This window comes from Alternaria infectoria (assembly GCF_024043175.1).
Source record: "Alternaria infectoria strain BMP 0036 chromosome Unknown scaffold_8, whole genome shotgun sequence".
Lineage (NCBI taxonomy): Eukaryota > Fungi > Ascomycota > Dothideomycetes > Pleosporales > Pleosporaceae > Alternaria > Alternaria infectoria.
Window position 1 is genome coordinate 1,492,624 of NW_026250697.1, and position 16,783 is coordinate 1,509,406.

At 54.1% G+C, this 16,783-nt stretch overlaps 5 protein-coding genes across 5 annotated transcripts; 1 reads left to right on the forward strand and 4 right to left on the reverse strand.

Moving 5' to 3' along the window:
* Positions 1–1,578: 1,578 nt before the first annotated feature.
* On the reverse strand, positions 1,579–7,728 carry J4E92_005927 (uncharacterized protein; the record flags this gene model as incomplete). The annotated part of the gene is made up of 2 exons (XM_051497303.1): positions 1,579–4,776; positions 4,828–7,728. The coding sequence occupies 2 exons, from the start codon at positions 7,726–7,728 to the stop codon at positions 1,579–1,581; spliced, it is 6,099 nt and encodes a 2,032-aa protein (XP_051352963.1).
* Positions 7,729–8,733: 1,005 nt separating this feature from the next.
* J4E92_005928 (uncharacterized protein) lies at positions 8,734–9,852 on the reverse strand (the record flags this gene model as incomplete). Its single annotated transcript, XM_051497304.1, has 2 exons — positions 8,734–8,755; positions 8,939–9,852. The coding sequence occupies 2 exons, from the start codon at positions 9,850–9,852 to the stop codon at positions 8,734–8,736; spliced, it is 936 nt and encodes a 311-aa protein (XP_051352964.1).
* A 566-nt stretch (positions 9,853–10,418) lies between these two features.
* Positions 10,419–11,202, reverse strand: J4E92_005929 (uncharacterized protein; the record flags this gene model as incomplete). Its single annotated transcript, XM_051497305.1, has 2 exons — positions 10,419–10,751; positions 10,816–11,202. The coding sequence occupies 2 exons, from the start codon at positions 11,200–11,202 to the stop codon at positions 10,419–10,421; spliced, it is 720 nt and encodes a 239-aa protein (XP_051352965.1).
* Positions 11,203–12,086: 884 nt separating this feature from the next.
* J4E92_005930 (uncharacterized protein) lies at positions 12,087–13,893 on the forward strand (the record flags this gene model as incomplete). Its single annotated transcript, XM_051497306.1, has 3 exons — positions 12,087–12,356; positions 12,419–13,676; positions 13,745–13,893. 3 exons carry the CDS (start codon positions 12,087–12,089, stop codon positions 13,891–13,893), a joined length of 1,677 nt encoding a protein of 558 aa, XP_051352966.1.
* Positions 13,894–13,901: 8 nt separating this feature from the next.
* Positions 13,902–15,989, reverse strand: J4E92_005931 (uncharacterized protein; the record flags this gene model as incomplete). Its single annotated transcript, XM_051497307.1, has 3 exons — positions 13,902–13,922; positions 14,009–15,748; positions 15,906–15,989. 3 exons carry the CDS (start codon positions 15,987–15,989, stop codon positions 13,902–13,904), a joined length of 1,845 nt encoding a protein of 614 aa, XP_051352967.1.
* Positions 15,990–16,783: the final 794 nt, after the last annotated feature.

Sequence of the window (16,783 nt, forward strand, 5' to 3'; positions counted from 1 at the left end):
GTAGATGTCAGGAGGGTGGTGCCAAAATCATAAAGTCGCCGTGGTGATATACACAGTATTCGGCCAGCTAGTTAGTATTCTGGTCGATTTGATGCATCTAGTCACATACCTCAGGTATACTGCAACGTACACAGTACTAGCGTATCGCAACTTTTCAAAGGACATGTGGGAGTGATCAAACATTTTCATTCTTGTGTAACAACACACCCCAACTGAGATCCTGACCTGCTTGTACTGAGATTGAGCCCTGGGAAATCCCTGAGCATGGTTCAATTGTTCACCACCACATCCAAACGCCCGTCCTTTGTGCTTGTTGCAGGCTCGACATCATTCTTCAAATACAAATAAAGGAACTGGTCTTTAAGACCCTGAAGAAGGCTTCGCGCGGCGACTGCATAGGTACCCTCCCCACCACGTGATTTTAGCGTTGCGGGACCTGTGCCTTTATGTAGCTCAAAGACCGCTGCCACGTACTTTACTCCGTCCTCGCCGCGCCGAAAGCGTTGTACGATGTATTCGGTATCGGGTAGTTTCGAAAGCATGCGCGTGCAATCTGGTACCATCAAAACCTCGAAGCAGGGCGGGATCTAGCGGATGTAGCTTACTGATAATTTCTTGGCAGATATGGTCATCTTCCGCCCACTGTTCAGCCGTCATTCCGTAGTGTCATTTCGTAATTTTCGGGCCGTTTCGATGTTGTAGTTTGCGTGGGTTTTCTTGCAGTAGATTCGTCTGGAGAATGATATCAAGATCGAAGTAGTGGGTATCTGGTTTGAGGAATGGAGCGACACTATGCAAACTTTCGCAGCTTTTATACTTACACTGACTCACGAACAGTATGACGATACCTGTTGCTGTGGATCTCCGGCCCTTCGAGTCAATCATGTTGGCGTCGCACAGGACGTGCGTGTAATCGCAAAGAACAAAGAACTTGAGCACCTTAAGACATGTGCGCTGTGACGCAGCATCGTAGAGTCAGACTATGAGAGGGTACATACGTTACCCAACGGCCCGCAGTCATAGCCGGAGGAGTGATTGTAGATCGATAAGGTTATTGCTAAAGTACCGAGAACCTCATCTCACACGAGTTCAATTGATCAACAAGTTGACGACACATCTTCCATTACTTCTATTCACCTCACCCCTACTATCACGATATCTTTCATCACAAACACCCCTCCTCATCCCACTACCAAAAGCCGAAGAACCATCAAACAAATACACACCTGGTATCAAGCGCAAAAGACACGTGTATATTCCCCATGGAAAACAAAGAAAGACACACACTCCATCCATATGCATGAAAACCAGTATTGACAAGGAAAGTAAGAAACACAACAGCGTGATTACAAAGTGAGAAAATTGTATGTGGGGAAAGTGGAAGTGGTATCGCAGAAGCCTTCTTGAAATACCGCCCGTGTAAATCCCATGAACGAACGCCACGCTTGCTCGCAATAAAAAAGCGCAAAATGGATGGTGAATACCGCGTCAAGTGCGTGGCAGCGGCGTTTTGTGAGTTGCTGTGCTGCGCTTGCCGTTTCGGTCCATGTCCCTCTCTTCTCTTTCCTTACTCGTGGCCTAGTACCTCAGCTTACCCAGTAAACTGAAGCAGTAAGCACACTCCCTCTCACTCTTCATTTGCACCATGAAGACCCTCGCTCTTGCGCCCAAGACACCACCCGTCTTGCCGACGCCGCCGACCTGACCGTCTTCATTCAAGTGGTCTTCCCATACACTGACAGCAATACCACTGCGTGCGACGCGCTCGAAGCACGTCTCTGACAAAGTGACGTCAAGTAGTATTTCGCCGTGTTTCTTGCCTGTAAGAAGAATGCGTCGCTCCTGGGTATGATCTCTGGTACCAGGTGCGCGCTGTCGTGGGTTCGTAGGCGAGGATGGCACGCTTGGGTTGGGTGAGGGCAGCATTATTGTTAAGCGTGCGCTGCCCATGTCACGCCATTTCTTGAGTGACTCTCGCTCGTAAAGCCTGCACTTGGTGTTCGTAATTCCAGCTGGTGCACCGGGCGCGCGTACAATGTCGCCGGTAGGTGTAGATGCGCCTGAGCCGCGTGGGGAGTTGGAACCGCTGTCGAATGAGGAGCCAGTACTGCGGGATCCGAGTGTTGAGTTGCGGATGCTAAAGACGCCGCTCTTTCCGAACGAGAATCGGCCTAATGCAGAGCGGAGAGCAGAGTTCATGGTTCCAACAGAAGACTCGGTCGCTGCGGAGATAGAGGCAGCGCGTGTGCTTGACTTGCGGTAGCTGCTTCTCCTACCTAGCGTACCCCCGAGCCAGCCAGAAGACTCAGCGCTTGTCCTAGCCGCGTTCTGACGGTCCATCGCCTCGGCCCAGCTCGATTGTCCGTAGGGGCCGCGCGCGTTCTGGAGCGCGATGTAGGTGGGGTTGTTGATACGAGATTGGTTGATCATGGCGTATAGTTGGGCGCACTCTGCTGCATTGCGACTTCTCAACATAATGTTGTTGCCAGCTTTGATGCGCGACTCTGCGGTGGGTGGGGAGCGAATGGAGATATCAATGGCCGTTGATTTGCGCAACGGCACCAGAGGGGTAAGCTCAACCGCAATAAGGGGAGCACCTCCCTCGGGAGTGATGATCTCGTCGCCGTCGGCCAGGAAAGGCTTGGAGTGGTTGATTGTGATCTCGAAGACCTCGATCTTACCTGGCGTAACGACGATGCTACATTCGTCTGGATGCAAACTGTCCCATCGGCCAGCATCGGACCAAGCGAAGATGGATGCGATGGTCTTGGAGGCTTTGCCGGAACCCTGCGGAACTGCTCTGTATGGAGTGTTCGACGCGGATTGCGATGGGGTGATAGTGCCGTTGGGGAGTGTATAGATTGATGCAGGAGGTGAGACTTTGGGAAACTTCTTGGTCTCCTCCTCTGTCTTCTCAACCTTCTCTGATGAAGTGGGACGACTGGCTTCTCTACCGGTGGTGTATGAGCGTCCAGGATACCCGCGTGGCCCAAGGTATCCGATCGGCATAAGTGGCATGGGAACGTCGTCATCTAACTCGTCTTCTGACGACTCCGAGGTGAGGCTTTCATCATCTTCATCGTCCACCTCATCCTCAGAAGCGGTGTCCTCCTCGCTCTCGCTTGACTCCTCTGTGCAGGTAGATGGCTCATACTCATGCTTCAAGGGTGACGATGACCGGCGTTTGTTCTTGAAACCAGGTAAAGTAGGAGTGAATACTGGTGTTTTGCTTCCCTTGAGTGTCACAGGGGTTGCTGGACTGGGCGATCGATGCGGCGGTGTTGGAGGCGGCTCTTCGACCTCTGCTTTAGGCTCTACGATATCATCGACAACTATGTCGTGTTTCTTTCCTTGCAGCTTCGATGGCGCGGAGGCTGAGACTTCCCGGAGATTGTCGTCGTCATCTTCTTGATCCTGTGTTGGCGTAGAGGGCCGGCTAGATTTCCTTTGTCTTGGGATGCTCGGTAATTCTAGCGAGGGAACGGATGAGACTCGTCTGTGTGCCTGTGGACGTTGCGGCGAGGGAGGCGAGCCGGGTGGTGAGATCTCGGAATCCATGGTGGTAGTATTGTTGTCCTCTTCGGAGCTGTACGATTCTTCAGAGTCGTCGGAATCACCAACTTGCGAAGATGGCATCCAAACACTGTAACTCTTTTGGGGTCGCTTTTTAGTGGATTTCCGGCGTGGCTTGGACTCTGGTACTGGCGCTTGGATTTTCTCTGGCTCTACTGGATCTTCGAGAGTGATCTGACGGGACGGCCGTGCTGAATGAGGAGAAAGGGTAGGGTTCTTAGACAGCCTCTTCGCCCTTGTCCGCTTCAGACTCGAAGGCGATCCAGTGCCCTCATTTCGCACCGCCTCATCAAGACCACGGGGTGTTCGATCAGGATCGTTGAGCAGTTGGTATGCCGTCTGCATGGGATCTGTTGGTGTGTGGGGTTCTGAGTCGTCTATTTTGCCAAAGACAAAGTCATCGTGACTGGGCGGAGTTACAGGCGAGATGGTGCGGGATTGGTTGCGCCTATCGGGTGTGTCATAGTGCCATACTTTTGATACTTCAGTATGTTGCTCCCCAATAGGTATGTCAATTTCATGTGGGCTTGGTGTCCTGCTCTTCTGTGGGGGTGTCGATTCAGTTGCAGCTGAAAGTAGAGACGAGGATCCATGGCTGCTTGTCGGCCTGTGTGTGGTGGGTGTGGCCTGGTTCTTCCTGACTTCAGAGATTTGAGGTGGGATGGGGTTGAGACCGAGCATCTGCACCCACTCAAAGCCAGCTTGCTCATCATCGGATATCAAAGACATGATCTCGCTCCACTCTGATCCATCGTTTTGTTTTCCACGGATCATGACAATTATTTCACCCTTTAGGTCGCCATTCCGTGCTGATGCATTGCTGAGGTGAACAGGCGGGAGGAGCAACCATCGCCCTGTAGGATCGACTTCGCAGAAGAGGAGGTCGCCTCCGACTCCGGTACCTGGTGCGTTGTCGCGGAGTAAGATCTCAACGCGACAACTCATTTCTTGACCACTCGAATGGAACAGATGTAGGTCGAAGTGGTCTCTAGCTCGCACGCAGCGCGTGGAATCAACCCGGACGCCGGCAAGAGGGGCGAGACTTCGGGGATCGCGTGCGCGAGTGGGATCAACGCTAGCCGCGGCTTCGTCTTCGAGGCGGGCTTGTTCGTCGTTCGACCGCTTGCGTGCTGTCGTAACTAGGTCTTGGAAAATCTTCGAGATTTGCTCGACGCGCTCGGAAGGTTTCACATGATTAATGCCCTTGATCAATGTCAGTATTTGTGGCAGCATGGACAAGTCAGTTCAACGTACCTTCAAACTCTTCGACAGATACTTGAGTCGAACCAGAGGGCGTTTGAGCATATAGGCGACGTCGACACGCTCGCCATCGCTGTTGACTACATATCCCTCAGCGTTTCGCGGCATCCCTTCGTCCCATGGGGCACCGTCATCTGGCCCATTGACGACCTTTGCGGGCTTGAACGGGTCGTCATCTGCCGGCGCAAGACTGATTACGACGTCTTGGAAGCCGAGGCGCCACGCAGCAATGTAGTCAGAGTACACTCGTTGTGCACTCTGAGCCCAGGAAACAAGTGCATCGGAGTCCTCCCTGGGGACGCGCTTGTGCAGGTTCTTAAGTCGCTCTAAGCAGACACCCATGTCGACGATTGGCTTAGTAACTTCACTAGGATCGGACTTGGAGGAGCGAGAGAATAAGCCAGCAGCGATAGCGGACTCGGACTTGGAGAGAACGCAGCTAAGAAGGACAGGGATGACACCATCTACCAGTGTGCGGAGCTCTCTCATATACTTGGCTTCATCAGACGAGAGCTCTTTCATGATGTCGTCGACAGTGGCAGTGGCAAGGCGGCTCCTGTTGGTACGGATACTTCGGGCAGAGACGATGCTCTTGGAGCTTGCCTTGGGCATGGAAAGCACTGAGATAAGATCCTCATGTCTGGCAAGCTTCCTCCGCCGGGTACTCTGGCGACTGATAATGGTCGAAGTTTCCGGGTTCAAGTACGAGCCTACTTCTGATGCAGGTGCTCCGGGACCAGTGCCTGCTTCCTCGGAGATGGTTGTGATTGTGTCAGAAGCCGGTACCTGCGAGGATCGCGCTGACTGCGAAGCAATGGTTGAAAGGCGCTTGCCAGTCGAAGGGAACATACGCGGTCCGAGAAGTTGTCGCGGTCGCAGAGGCTTAGGCATGGCGTCAAGTACAGGCGCATCAGCAAAAGAAGAAGGGGCGGACGAAGCAGTGTCCAAGTCGGTGATATCATCCTTGGGTATGTCGTCTATCGACGTGGTCTCGCGGAGAGGAGAGGACATGGATCGGCCTTTGGTGGGAGAATACTGGCCGCGCTTTGCACCGCGGCGCTTTAGCGAGGGCGTTGGAGTGACGGACACTTCACTTTCCTGGTCTTGAGTTGTCGTCTCTGTCGTAGTATCCGAGACGACAGTAGATGGGGTCTCGTCGATATCCTGGGTATTGATGGTCATCTCGCGGCTCGACCGTCTTCTGCGCCGTCTGCTACCGCTACCACTGCTACGGCGGCTCTCGGCAGGCTCGTCCCTTGTCGCATCAGTGGACGCGCTGACGTCTGATTTTTCGGCCTTGTAGGGCAAATCGACAGACGAGACTGACTCTTTCGATTTTCTCCTCCTTGGTGACCTCTTGCGTGGTTCATCTTGTGTCGTCCTGGTGGAGGTAGTGACCTCTGAGGCAGTGACTTCGGAAGCATCGACGTTAGCGGGCAGGTCGAGGGAGGATACGGATTCTTTGGACTTCCGCCTGCGGCGCGAGCGCGTCTTCTTGACTGGGATCTCTTGTGTGGCATCGGTGGATACTGTGATGTCTGATTTGCCGGCCTTGGAGGCGGATTCTGGGCTCGACACAGAGTCTTTGGACTTGCGCCTGCGTCGGGGTTTCGACTCTGCCAGAGGGTCGGGTGTGCTGCTGAGCCAGGCTTCTAAGCGGCTCCCCGTGGCCTTGGTGGGAGTGGTCGTCTCTGGGGCTGCTGGGATGATCAAGGGTGTTGCAGCTTCTTCCTGGGTCCTTGGGTAGGACCTGCGACTCTTCTTCCGCGAAGGCTTTGGCGCGGGTTTGGTGCTCTCGTCCTCTGTGCGAGCACCATTGCTTCTCGGTCGACGCCGGCGCCGTCTCTCTCGCAGCTCGTCGTCCCGGGGTGACGTGATGCGGCTCTCGTTGAGCGATGGGGCAGAACTCTCTGCATACTCGACCGTGACCATATTGTGGGGGTCGTCGCTCTGTACTGAGCCCGACCGGCGTCCTGGAGGCCGAGTCCACGGCGTGAAGGGCATAAGATCCTCTGCCGACATGGATGCGCGCGGTGATGTGCGCGCGCGCCGTCTGCTGCGCCGCATCCTCACCATCTCCGTCTTCTCTTTCTCGGGCTGGGGCGAGGTAGGGTCTGATGGCGTCTCATCGCTCTTGGCGGTCTTTCCACTTCCAGCCCCACTGCTGGCCGGGCGTTGTTCATTCTCTGAGCTCGACGGTTTCGATGGTCTGCGTGGCTTCGGCGGGGCTTTCTTCTGTCCTGTGCTCTTGCCTATGTACTCCGCGAGGGGCAGAAGGGGGTTTGACTGGGGCGTGACGGGGGCTATGGGCTTGAGCTCAGGGCTGGCGGGCTTCTTGGGGATGATCCTCGAGGGGCGCACCCAGGCGTTGGGGATCGTCTTTGGCTGTGGGCGGCCGGCGGCTTCTTTGGGTGGTGACATTTTGGCGCGCCAGTGCGAGTCGCTGATGACGCGCTTCTTAGGCGCTGTCGCCGTGAGCAGGTCCTCGTCGAGTTCATTGTGGGGGACAGGCGTCTTCTTCGCGCTGCCCGGGCGCTCTGGGCTGGCGCCGACCGACTTTCCGCGCTCATGTGTAGGCTTCCAGTTGGGCTTGTCGTCGTGGGGTTTCGACTTGGGCGTGGTCGCGGGCTTGGGCGAGGCGGCGGGCTTGGTGGAGGCCTCTGAGGCGGATGCGCCGGCGCCTTCCTTGCTCGCGGCGTCGGGGTCGACCTCCTGCTGCCAGCGCTTTATCTTGTCGCGCACGTTGGCGGGCTTGTTGATGCCAATGGCCTTGGCAAAGTCCTTGCCGTCCATGGCTGCTTGTTTGTCCGTCGCGCCCATCTTCTTGCCCGGCGTGCCATTTCTCTGCTGTCCAGCCGTGTTGTCGGGGTCACTGGGCCGGGGGGAAGCGGGCATCGAGTCCCAGTGTCATTGGAGCTGCGAGCAGACGTCACGGGGACGGGGCGGCTTGCGACGGGCGGGTGCGAGTGTTGTGGTGTTTTGCGAGGGCGTGGCTGACGGGCCGTTTCCAGAGCTACGCCGGCGCTGCCTCTGTGCGGGCGGCTGCGGGATCAACAATTTCGACAGCGAGTGTATAGGTGAGTGTGGTGAGAGCTGTCACCCCATAAGAGGGGAACGTTGAATGTAGCGCAGGGCGAGCGAACTGCTAGAGGGACGGTGTGATGTTTGATGACCCAATAATGGCTGCGGCCCGCCAGTAAAACCGGACTGGCCAAGTCTGCCCGCACGTTCCAGTGTCGCCGACAAGCAATACGATAAGCCCATGAGCTTGTGCGAGATCAGCATAAACTTGCCATGCAGCGTCGGCATCTAGACACGCTCGAGTCCGAGTCCTTCCAGCCTCTTGTTTACACGGCGGCTGAGACATTCCCAGGTTGCTATCTCGCTGCCCAGTCACGTTGGGCTATCCCGCGGGAACATCCATGAGAGACAGGCTCGCCTACGGACCAGTGCACCACGTCGACCCACGATTCGATCAACAAACCCATGCTGCAGCTTTGCTGGCATTACTGGCATTACGACTACATCGAAGATGCGCGCAACAAAGTGCGATGATGTGCTCCGCGGCCTATGATCTGACCCCGCCATTTTATTCAACAGACATCCTTGATGGTATGATGCATGGAAAACGGCAACAACAGGTTTTGTATTTGCCCGCTGCCGAATGCTCGGAAGCTATCGTACCACTCAGTGCGCTTGTTGCGGAGATTTTAATGTGGGATTGTCTCATGGTTTATTTTAGCCTCCTATATCTGCTTGTTCGTTCTGACCGCGGACGGCCGCCTTGGTAAACGCCAAGACAACGTGTCTACCATACAACCTCTCAACCTTGTAGGGCCAATCTTTCAACCTCCAAACTTGCTCTCACAAAGGCCAACGACCCCAGAGGACTGTTGTAAACTATCGGTTGTCCCACATAATACTGACATATCTCGTTAGCATTGACACACTCTGCTGAACCCTTCCATTACTCACCTCATAGCTAGCCGTCGAGTTCAGACTGCATACCCCGACCGTGCCGTTCCAGCCTAGCGTCCCGTTTCCATCATGGACGACAAATGTATCGGCGATATACTCGTACGCTTTCTTCGCCACATCCACATACGCGCTTTGGCCGCCGCTGTATGAAGCGGTGCCATTCCATGCTGCATCCGTGGATAGAGCCCCCAATCTTACACCCTTGAGCAAAGAGTACACAAACATACTGCTCGCACTACTCTCCAAGTAGTTGCCTTCTTCGCCAGGTCGATCCATTAACTGCCACCACGCCCCAGTCTTTCCATCTGCGGCTGCCACGATAGCGGGCATGAGTTGTTGGAACCGAGATCCGATGTACTGGCGTGCGTGGCTTGCATTCGCGGGGAGCAATTCGAGCGTATCGATGAGTGCCATACAGTACCATCCCAGACTGCGTCCCCACACGTGCGGGCTGGCGCCTGTAGCGCTGTTGGCCCAGACTGCTGTGTGGCTGGCATCGTAACCGTGTACTAGGAGACCGGTTTCTTGCGAGTAGCAGCGCTGCCATAGCAGATCGAGTTGGAAGACCATGTCTTCTAGCGTATCTTCAGTCATGGCAGAGTTACCAACATCGTTTGTGTATGCGGCGAGGAACGGAGTCAGACTAAACATGCCATCCAGGTAACTCCAGTACGGGTAGACATAGTACCATAACCCGCCTTGGTCATTTCTAGGCTGCAAATCCACACTCTTTCTCAATGCTTCGAATGCTGTTTTGTACTTTTCATCCCCGGTTTCCTGCCATAATCGTAGTAGACCGTTTCCGCTGCTCAGACGGTCCAATGGGTATTTCGTGTCGCGCGTTGCGTTGGAGACGACAGGTACCACAGAGTCGGCGCTCTTAGTAATGTAGGCCTTAAGTGCTGGGGCCAAGGAACTGTTTGCATAAGTGGAGAGGATCTCGTGGAACGTCTTCTGCGTAAATCCAGCCTGCAATAGGGCAGAGGAGTCGGTCTGGCTGATCAGGATACCCTGGCTCCGGGAGATGATCGACTGGGCCATCTGAATGGAGATGGGAGGAGACGCATGATTTACGGCGTTGGGAAGAGCTGTCGCCGATAGGGCAAAAAGACACCAGTGTGCGAGGCAAGTAGTCGACAGATACATGGTTGTTTGTGTCAAGAGTTCTAGCCCATGTAAAGATGCCGGGAACTTCTCCAAGTGCTTATGTACTGCTCGGCCTGTTTGTGATGGGCGGCAAGGATCGAGCTTACGACGCGAAAAATGCCGACAATAGGGTTTACACTAACATGGGTGATCGGCAATCCCGGCGTTACTTGCTAAGTTTCCGGGAACATACGTTGTAAAGGAGTTCTGAAGCTGCATCTACTTGCCATAATCTTCTATTAGCATTATCCGAGTCTATCGATCTAGGGCGTCCTGTCCAAGCCACGCCTTCAAAACTAGGGTATCAAGTACCGTGTCTGTATCCAAAATGCTTTTTCAACCCATCCCAACAATCAAACCGTAAAAATGATGTCCTTGGCCAAGTCACTCCTCCACTCCAGCGGTATTGGTGTCCTCCTCAGAGGCACTGCTTGTATGCGTCTGATGCATGGAACATCCTTCTAGTTGCGCTTCTTGCCGATCTTCTCAACGAGCTTCGCCGCGTCGTTGACAGCCGCAAACGCGCTCCAAGTGGCCATGACACTCTGGTACATGAGGTATCCTGGGATCACGATCCAGAAAGCGTTCATCAGGACAAAGTATCCCCAGTAGTAGAACTGCTCAGGACGCGAGTACGACAGGTTGAGGATGTAGTGGTCGAAAAGCGAGGTAGCATAGTACAGTACGTCGCCGTAGAACTGGCCGAGCGAGACGATGAGTTGGGCCGAGTAGCGGAGCGGGTGGTCGATGGCGATGAGGTAGGCGCAGAGGAAGGAACCGGGGCCCCAGAATACCTGTGAGAATGTTGATTAGTTGCTGTCCTTCTTCGAGAGAAGCCCAAACAAGACGTATACGTACAGCGGTGACGGTCTCCATGCACAAAACGAAGGCGTCCTGGGTCAGGTAACGCGAGTCGCTGAGCGCGTACTCCTTCCACAGCTGGCCAAAGAGGTCGTTCAGTCCGCCCATATTCCTAAAGTTGTAGGCGAAGTAGCCCTCGAAGAACGAGTGGATGCAGCCGCACAGCACAAACCACATGATGGTGGAGAGGTCGCCGGTGCTGGCATTGGGGCGCAGGCGCTTGACCATCACGTACGTGACACTGAAGATGGCGACGCAGCCGGCAGCGAACATGAGCAGCAGGTCCAGCGTGCCCAGCTCGTTGGCCAGATAGCCCACAATCTCCTTCTCAATGGGGTAGTAAGGGTGCTGGCCCGGGGGCAGCGAGAAGTTGCCGGCTGCCATAGCGAAGGATGCGAATATCGAATTAGAAAAAAAAATGTAGTGCAAGTGGTGCAGAGGTAGAGAAGGGAAAGGAGTACAAGAGCGAGTCTGGTGTCTATGGGCGGGCTACTAGCAATGGGGGCACGGCGTGCGTCGTGGTGCCAGATGGCAGGCCGAGTGGGAAAATATTCCGGGGCAGGAGACGCCATCCAATTGGGACAGCGCTTGCGGCGCGCCCTGGCTGTCAGCGGCAGGGATAAGAAGCGCGACCGCGACTCCCCGTCGTGTCAGATGTCAGCAACTAGAGTCAGGCCGAACACGTAGACATGTGACCATTCTGAAGTGCTCCGTCGGCTGTACCGATGCCTTCGTAGTCGTTGTTTGAGGCTGTTCGTGGCTCTTCGAGACTGAGCCCTTATCGCATTCTCCCGGTATGCCAGGTACGGTACGCTCATTTCCCTAGCGCAAAGAGGCGTCCTGCCGTCTCGGATAGGCACTCCAGCCTGCACCATGCGCGCTCGAGCTCTCGTCTCTGGATAACAAGACCTTTCAAAGCAGAGGCTGTCCGTTGCGATAAGTCGTGTTGAAGCCGGAAGTGGCGCGAAAGAGCAGCAAAGATGAACATGGCTAAGCGCACGTATGCCCCAAGGTGCGTAAGGCGAGTAATGAGTAGGAGGTTCGGTAGAACGTACAGCGACAGGCGTTGCTTTAGCCTAGCTTTATCTGCTCGCGCATCCACGGCGCTGCGAAAGCGAGTTGACCACCTGGGCAGCCCTGGAGGTGTCGACGTCCCCGGGCCCCTACCCCTCAAGCTAGTCCCAATCTAGTATACCTCGGCTCCTACCCGCGCGTCCTCTATGTCCGCGATATCACAGCGTCACTCCTCAACTGTCGCATACATCACAATGTCGCAAGGAGGCTCATCTGCAGACAAAGATTGGCGGTCCGTATCGAGGCGGAAGAAAGCAGAACAGAACGAGCGCATACCAAAAGAATGGAAGTTGAATGTCTTACCAGGAGCCGACGTAAAGAGCTACATCGATATACCACGCAAGTCAGGGCTATTGACAGAAGAGGAGCTGGAGATCACCGGACGATATGATGCTGTGGCACTGGCCGAAGCAATCAGAGGGAAGAAACTCAAATGCGTCGATGTGACACGGGCTTTCTGTAAAGTAAGCCGTCCCAAATTGGAGCAGACCTCTTGGTAGCGGCTGATGGACTAACATTATGGCAGACAGCAGCAATTGCCCACCAAGTCACCAATTGCCTCACAGAAATCTTCTTTGATGACGCGCTGAAGAGAGCCCAGGAGCTTGACGCCCATCTGGCATCAGGAAAAGCACCCCTTGGGCCACTCCACGGCGTTCCCATCTCACTGAAAGACACCTTCAGGGTCCGAGGTCATGATGCATCGATCGGGCTTGCAGCTCTCTGCTTCAAACCGGCACAAGAGAACTCGATCCTAGTCGATTGCTTACTCAACGCCGGTGCAGTTCTCTATTGCAAGACCAACGTACCTCAAACGCTCATGGCACTCGACTCCCACAACAACGTCTTCGGGCGAACTATTAATCCGCTCAACACTGCTGTGACCGCTGGTGGAAGCTCAGGTGGAGAGGGCGCTCTCATCGCGATGCGCGGCTCAATCTTGGGTGTAGGCACAGATGTGGGCGGCAGCATCAGGATCCCGGCCATGTGCGATGGTATGTTCGGTATTAAGCCCAGCTGGGAACGTATTCCCTATGCGGGTCAAGAGGGCGGCATGCTTCCCGGAGCAACAAAAGTTGGTATCCCGGCGAGTGCAGGGCCGCTCGCACACACCATGCGCGACGTCGAACTCTTCTTCAGCGCAGTCGCATCCCAGCAGCCGTGGAATATGGATCCAGATGTCATACCATCGCCATGGAATTCTTCATCAACTACGCGAAAGAAGCTACGGATCGGCATCGTCCGGCGAGATGGAGTCATTGAACCACATCCACCAATCTCCAGCATCTTAGATGAAGTCAAAGCTAAACTGCAAAAGTCTGGTATCGAGGCAGTGGAGATGGACATCACCCCTCTCTTTTCTCAATGTCAATCCCTCGCCAATGCGCTATTCGGTGTTGAAGGTGGCAACGCCATGTTCGACTTGCTGGAATCGTTCAACGAGCCACTTTCGCCATGGTTATCGACTCGACTCAAACGCAAGAAGCCGATGAATCTTCCCAAAGTTCAGCAATTTCATGGCAAGCGCGAGAAGCTGCGAAAGGAGTTTTTGAGCATCTGGAAAGATGCGCATGGCGAGATCGATGCCTTTATCTGCCCAGTCGCGCCACATCCTGTGCCGCCCATTGACCGGTACAACGGCGTCAGCTACACGAGTTCGTTTGTACTGTTAGACTACCCTGCCGGTACTGTACCAGTAAGGTCGTTTGAAGAGGCGGATATGAAGGGCGAGATGGCGAGCACGGAGCCATTGGGAAGTTGGGACAAAGCAAACAGGGAGCTTTGTAAGTATTACTATTTTCCTCGACTCGTTGGAAATACCGAAGCGCTCACATACTAACACGAAATGCAGGGACCAACACTGATCGTTCGGTCTACCTTGGCACGCCGCTTTGTGTACAAGTCGTCGCACCCAGATTACAAGAAGAGAAGCTGGTGCAGGCCATGTGTGCCATCGACGACGCTTTGAAGGGCTCAAACACTCTCAGCGCGAAGCTGTAGACCAAGGGTCAAAATGCCTGTACGGTGCACTGTCCACCATATATCCCTCCGTACCTCCATCCTTTGAGTCGTTCTCATCAGCTGGCGGCAGTTCAAGTCCCGTCTTCTTTCTCACCATCTCGTCCCAGTCGCCTCGTACAAAGTGACCAAATGCTTCCATGTTCCTTCCTAGCTTTTTCTCGGAGATGCGTTCGACCTTGTTGGTGTATGATACTACCCGGAAATGGCAAGTGTCGCGGGTAAACGTCGCTGTGCGAAAGGCCACGGTGAAGCATTTGACGTGAGTCAATATCCACTTGTTCAGTAACATCTCCAGAGCGCAGCGTGCTATGTCTTCGACTGGAGGTGGCAGATCGCCATCTTCATCGGGCTCGGTCGGCGGGCATGATAGGTGGAGATACTGGAGGAGTAGTAGGTCTCGTAGAACACCAAGATCCGATATCTCTTGACAGAACTGGTCGGGGGTAATGTCCTCGGTCAAGGCGGGGAACGGGATACCAAGGCTGATGAGGTTGGTACATTGGGTAGCGATGAAATTGAGGTCTTTTGTGTGAAGTCGAAGGCTTGGGTCAGCTCCGAGATATAGAGATGTCAATGAATGACCGATACTGGGGAGGATGGTGGCCAGGGGAAAGTGGCAGTAATCGGGCTGGTCAGTCTTGCTGATGCTGCCTTCCCAGAAGCTTGGTGTGGTGGTGCCCTCGAAGATCGGTTTGGCCTTGTCGTAGATCAGGCACAGGGTTTGTAGGTCACTGCAAGACGCTATGAGTGTGCATAGTGCCGTCTCCTCGTCCTGCTCAAGTTTCTGAAGCGACTGTTTGAGGATCAGAGACGAAGGATCGATCGATGCGGCATGACAACCGTCAAAGAAGCTGCGAATGCCCACGCAATCTTTGATCGTCAATGACTTGATCGCGCTGATCAGGATGTCGTCTTCGTCCTCGATTATCATCGAATTGCCGTATTCCGCGAGATCAAGGTATGTAACGGAGAATTCCTCGAGACTCTCCAGGATGCTATCCCAACGAAGACCCTTGAGAATGGGCTGTAGTGGCACCAGAGACTCCGCGCTACCGTTGTCAATGGTGATCGAGACAACTTCGCGCCCTGGCTTCTGCTCCAAAAGCTTTCGGCAATAGTGAGCGGGGGCATCGCGGTTCACCAAGATCTCCACTTCTTTGCCAGCCTCATGCGTGCGGCTGTCAAAGGGCCGGCGGACTTTGACCCCCAGCATTGGGCTTCCAGTCGTCTCGAGGAGCTTTGGCATGCGAATCTCCCGATCGAACTCGAAAGAGTTCGCCGAGTCGCCCAGAGCAGCAGTATTGTGGAGAGCAACGCTCTCAAGCTCTTCTTCGTTCTTGGGATGGAAGAAATCCCATTGCTGGAGAAGATGAGGCAATACACCCCAGATGAAGTTCTTCTCCACCTTCTCACCATCATACCATGTTGGTATGCACAGAACGTCGAGATACCACAATTGGCGCTTGAAAAACTTCAAAAAGAGCTTTTCGGTCTGCGCAGTCACTCTGCTTTCATTGGTGAAAGCGACTACCCGTAGGTTTGATATACTTTGAGGAAGATCCAACAAAGCAGTGAGATTCCTCATGATTGCCAGGCACTTCCGACCTGCTTCAGGTGTGACATGTATCAACATGTCTCGAAATTTCGAGAGCCGATCGTGATGCTGACGGTCCGGAGACCAAGATGTAGTCAAGCCGTTAAAACGCTCCAGCGAGCCTGCTTCCATCCGAAGGTACGGCTTCTTGTACAGGTACTGCTCAAACAGAGCGACCTTGTCATCCCAACTATTGGAGACAGCAACGCTCAGACGCCGGGAGATGGCATGTTGGGGCAACTACAGTATACGTTAGCACGATAATCGATAGAAGGAGTAGCAATGCCGTATCCTGATACACTTCAAAGATTATAGCCTGCTCATAAGATCGCTGGCAGGACCAATGTAGTCGGCATGGTGTAGTATTACATAGCAGAGGAAGATGTATATTACTTACGTATTCGCAAACCATATGTTGCAACTCGGGAGGAAGCGATTCCCAAAGGTACTTCTCCGCCTCGCTCACGTCGGAGCACGACATGGTCGTCATGCTATGCGGATGTATACTCCAGGCGATGGTATGGTATGGCTGTGATTAGGTAGAGATTGTATGGCGAGCTTGATGTGTGAATTGAATCAAGCAGCTCCAAGTTCAGGAAGGTGAGCGCCAAGGTTGGCCGACAAGCCAGAAACTCATAGTGAATGCGCATAATTGCGCCTTGGGTGGAAGTGAAAGTGAGAAGCTGCGATTTGGACAGTGCAAATGAGCGAAGAAACCCAAATGACCCCGCAATACCACGGTGAATTGCCTATTCCAGCTGATTAAGTCAACCTTTCTCTATACTCTGAGCCCAAACAGGCTTTAGTCAAGATAAGGTCACCGCAGGGTCATTCACTGTCGATGAAGGCTCCGCGCAACCACGCACGGACTAACCGACAGCTAGCGTTGCGCTGGCTCTATATATAAATCCGCCCTCCCCTCCCTCTCTCCCTTTCTCAACACCGAGATTTCGCAGCTCACTCAACTCAACTATAACAAGGCACCTTTACACACCGCTTCCATGCGTGCTCATCTCAAAAGATCCTTGTATGGCCTTCGGGCTAATCCTTGTGGTATCCGTTGCTGGTTTCCTGATATGTTCGACCCTATCATTTTTTCCAGACATTACCCTGAGCGCGAGGCGGTCTTACACTCTAGTGTTCCGCATTCTAGCAAGCTCAGTACATCTGGTCCTGAGGAGCCTATATCAACACTTGCCGGGGGTGTTGACGAATTCATTACCTGGTCGGCGCGCATACAGAAGATAGGCTTGGATGCTGGCAGTGAGGAGATTA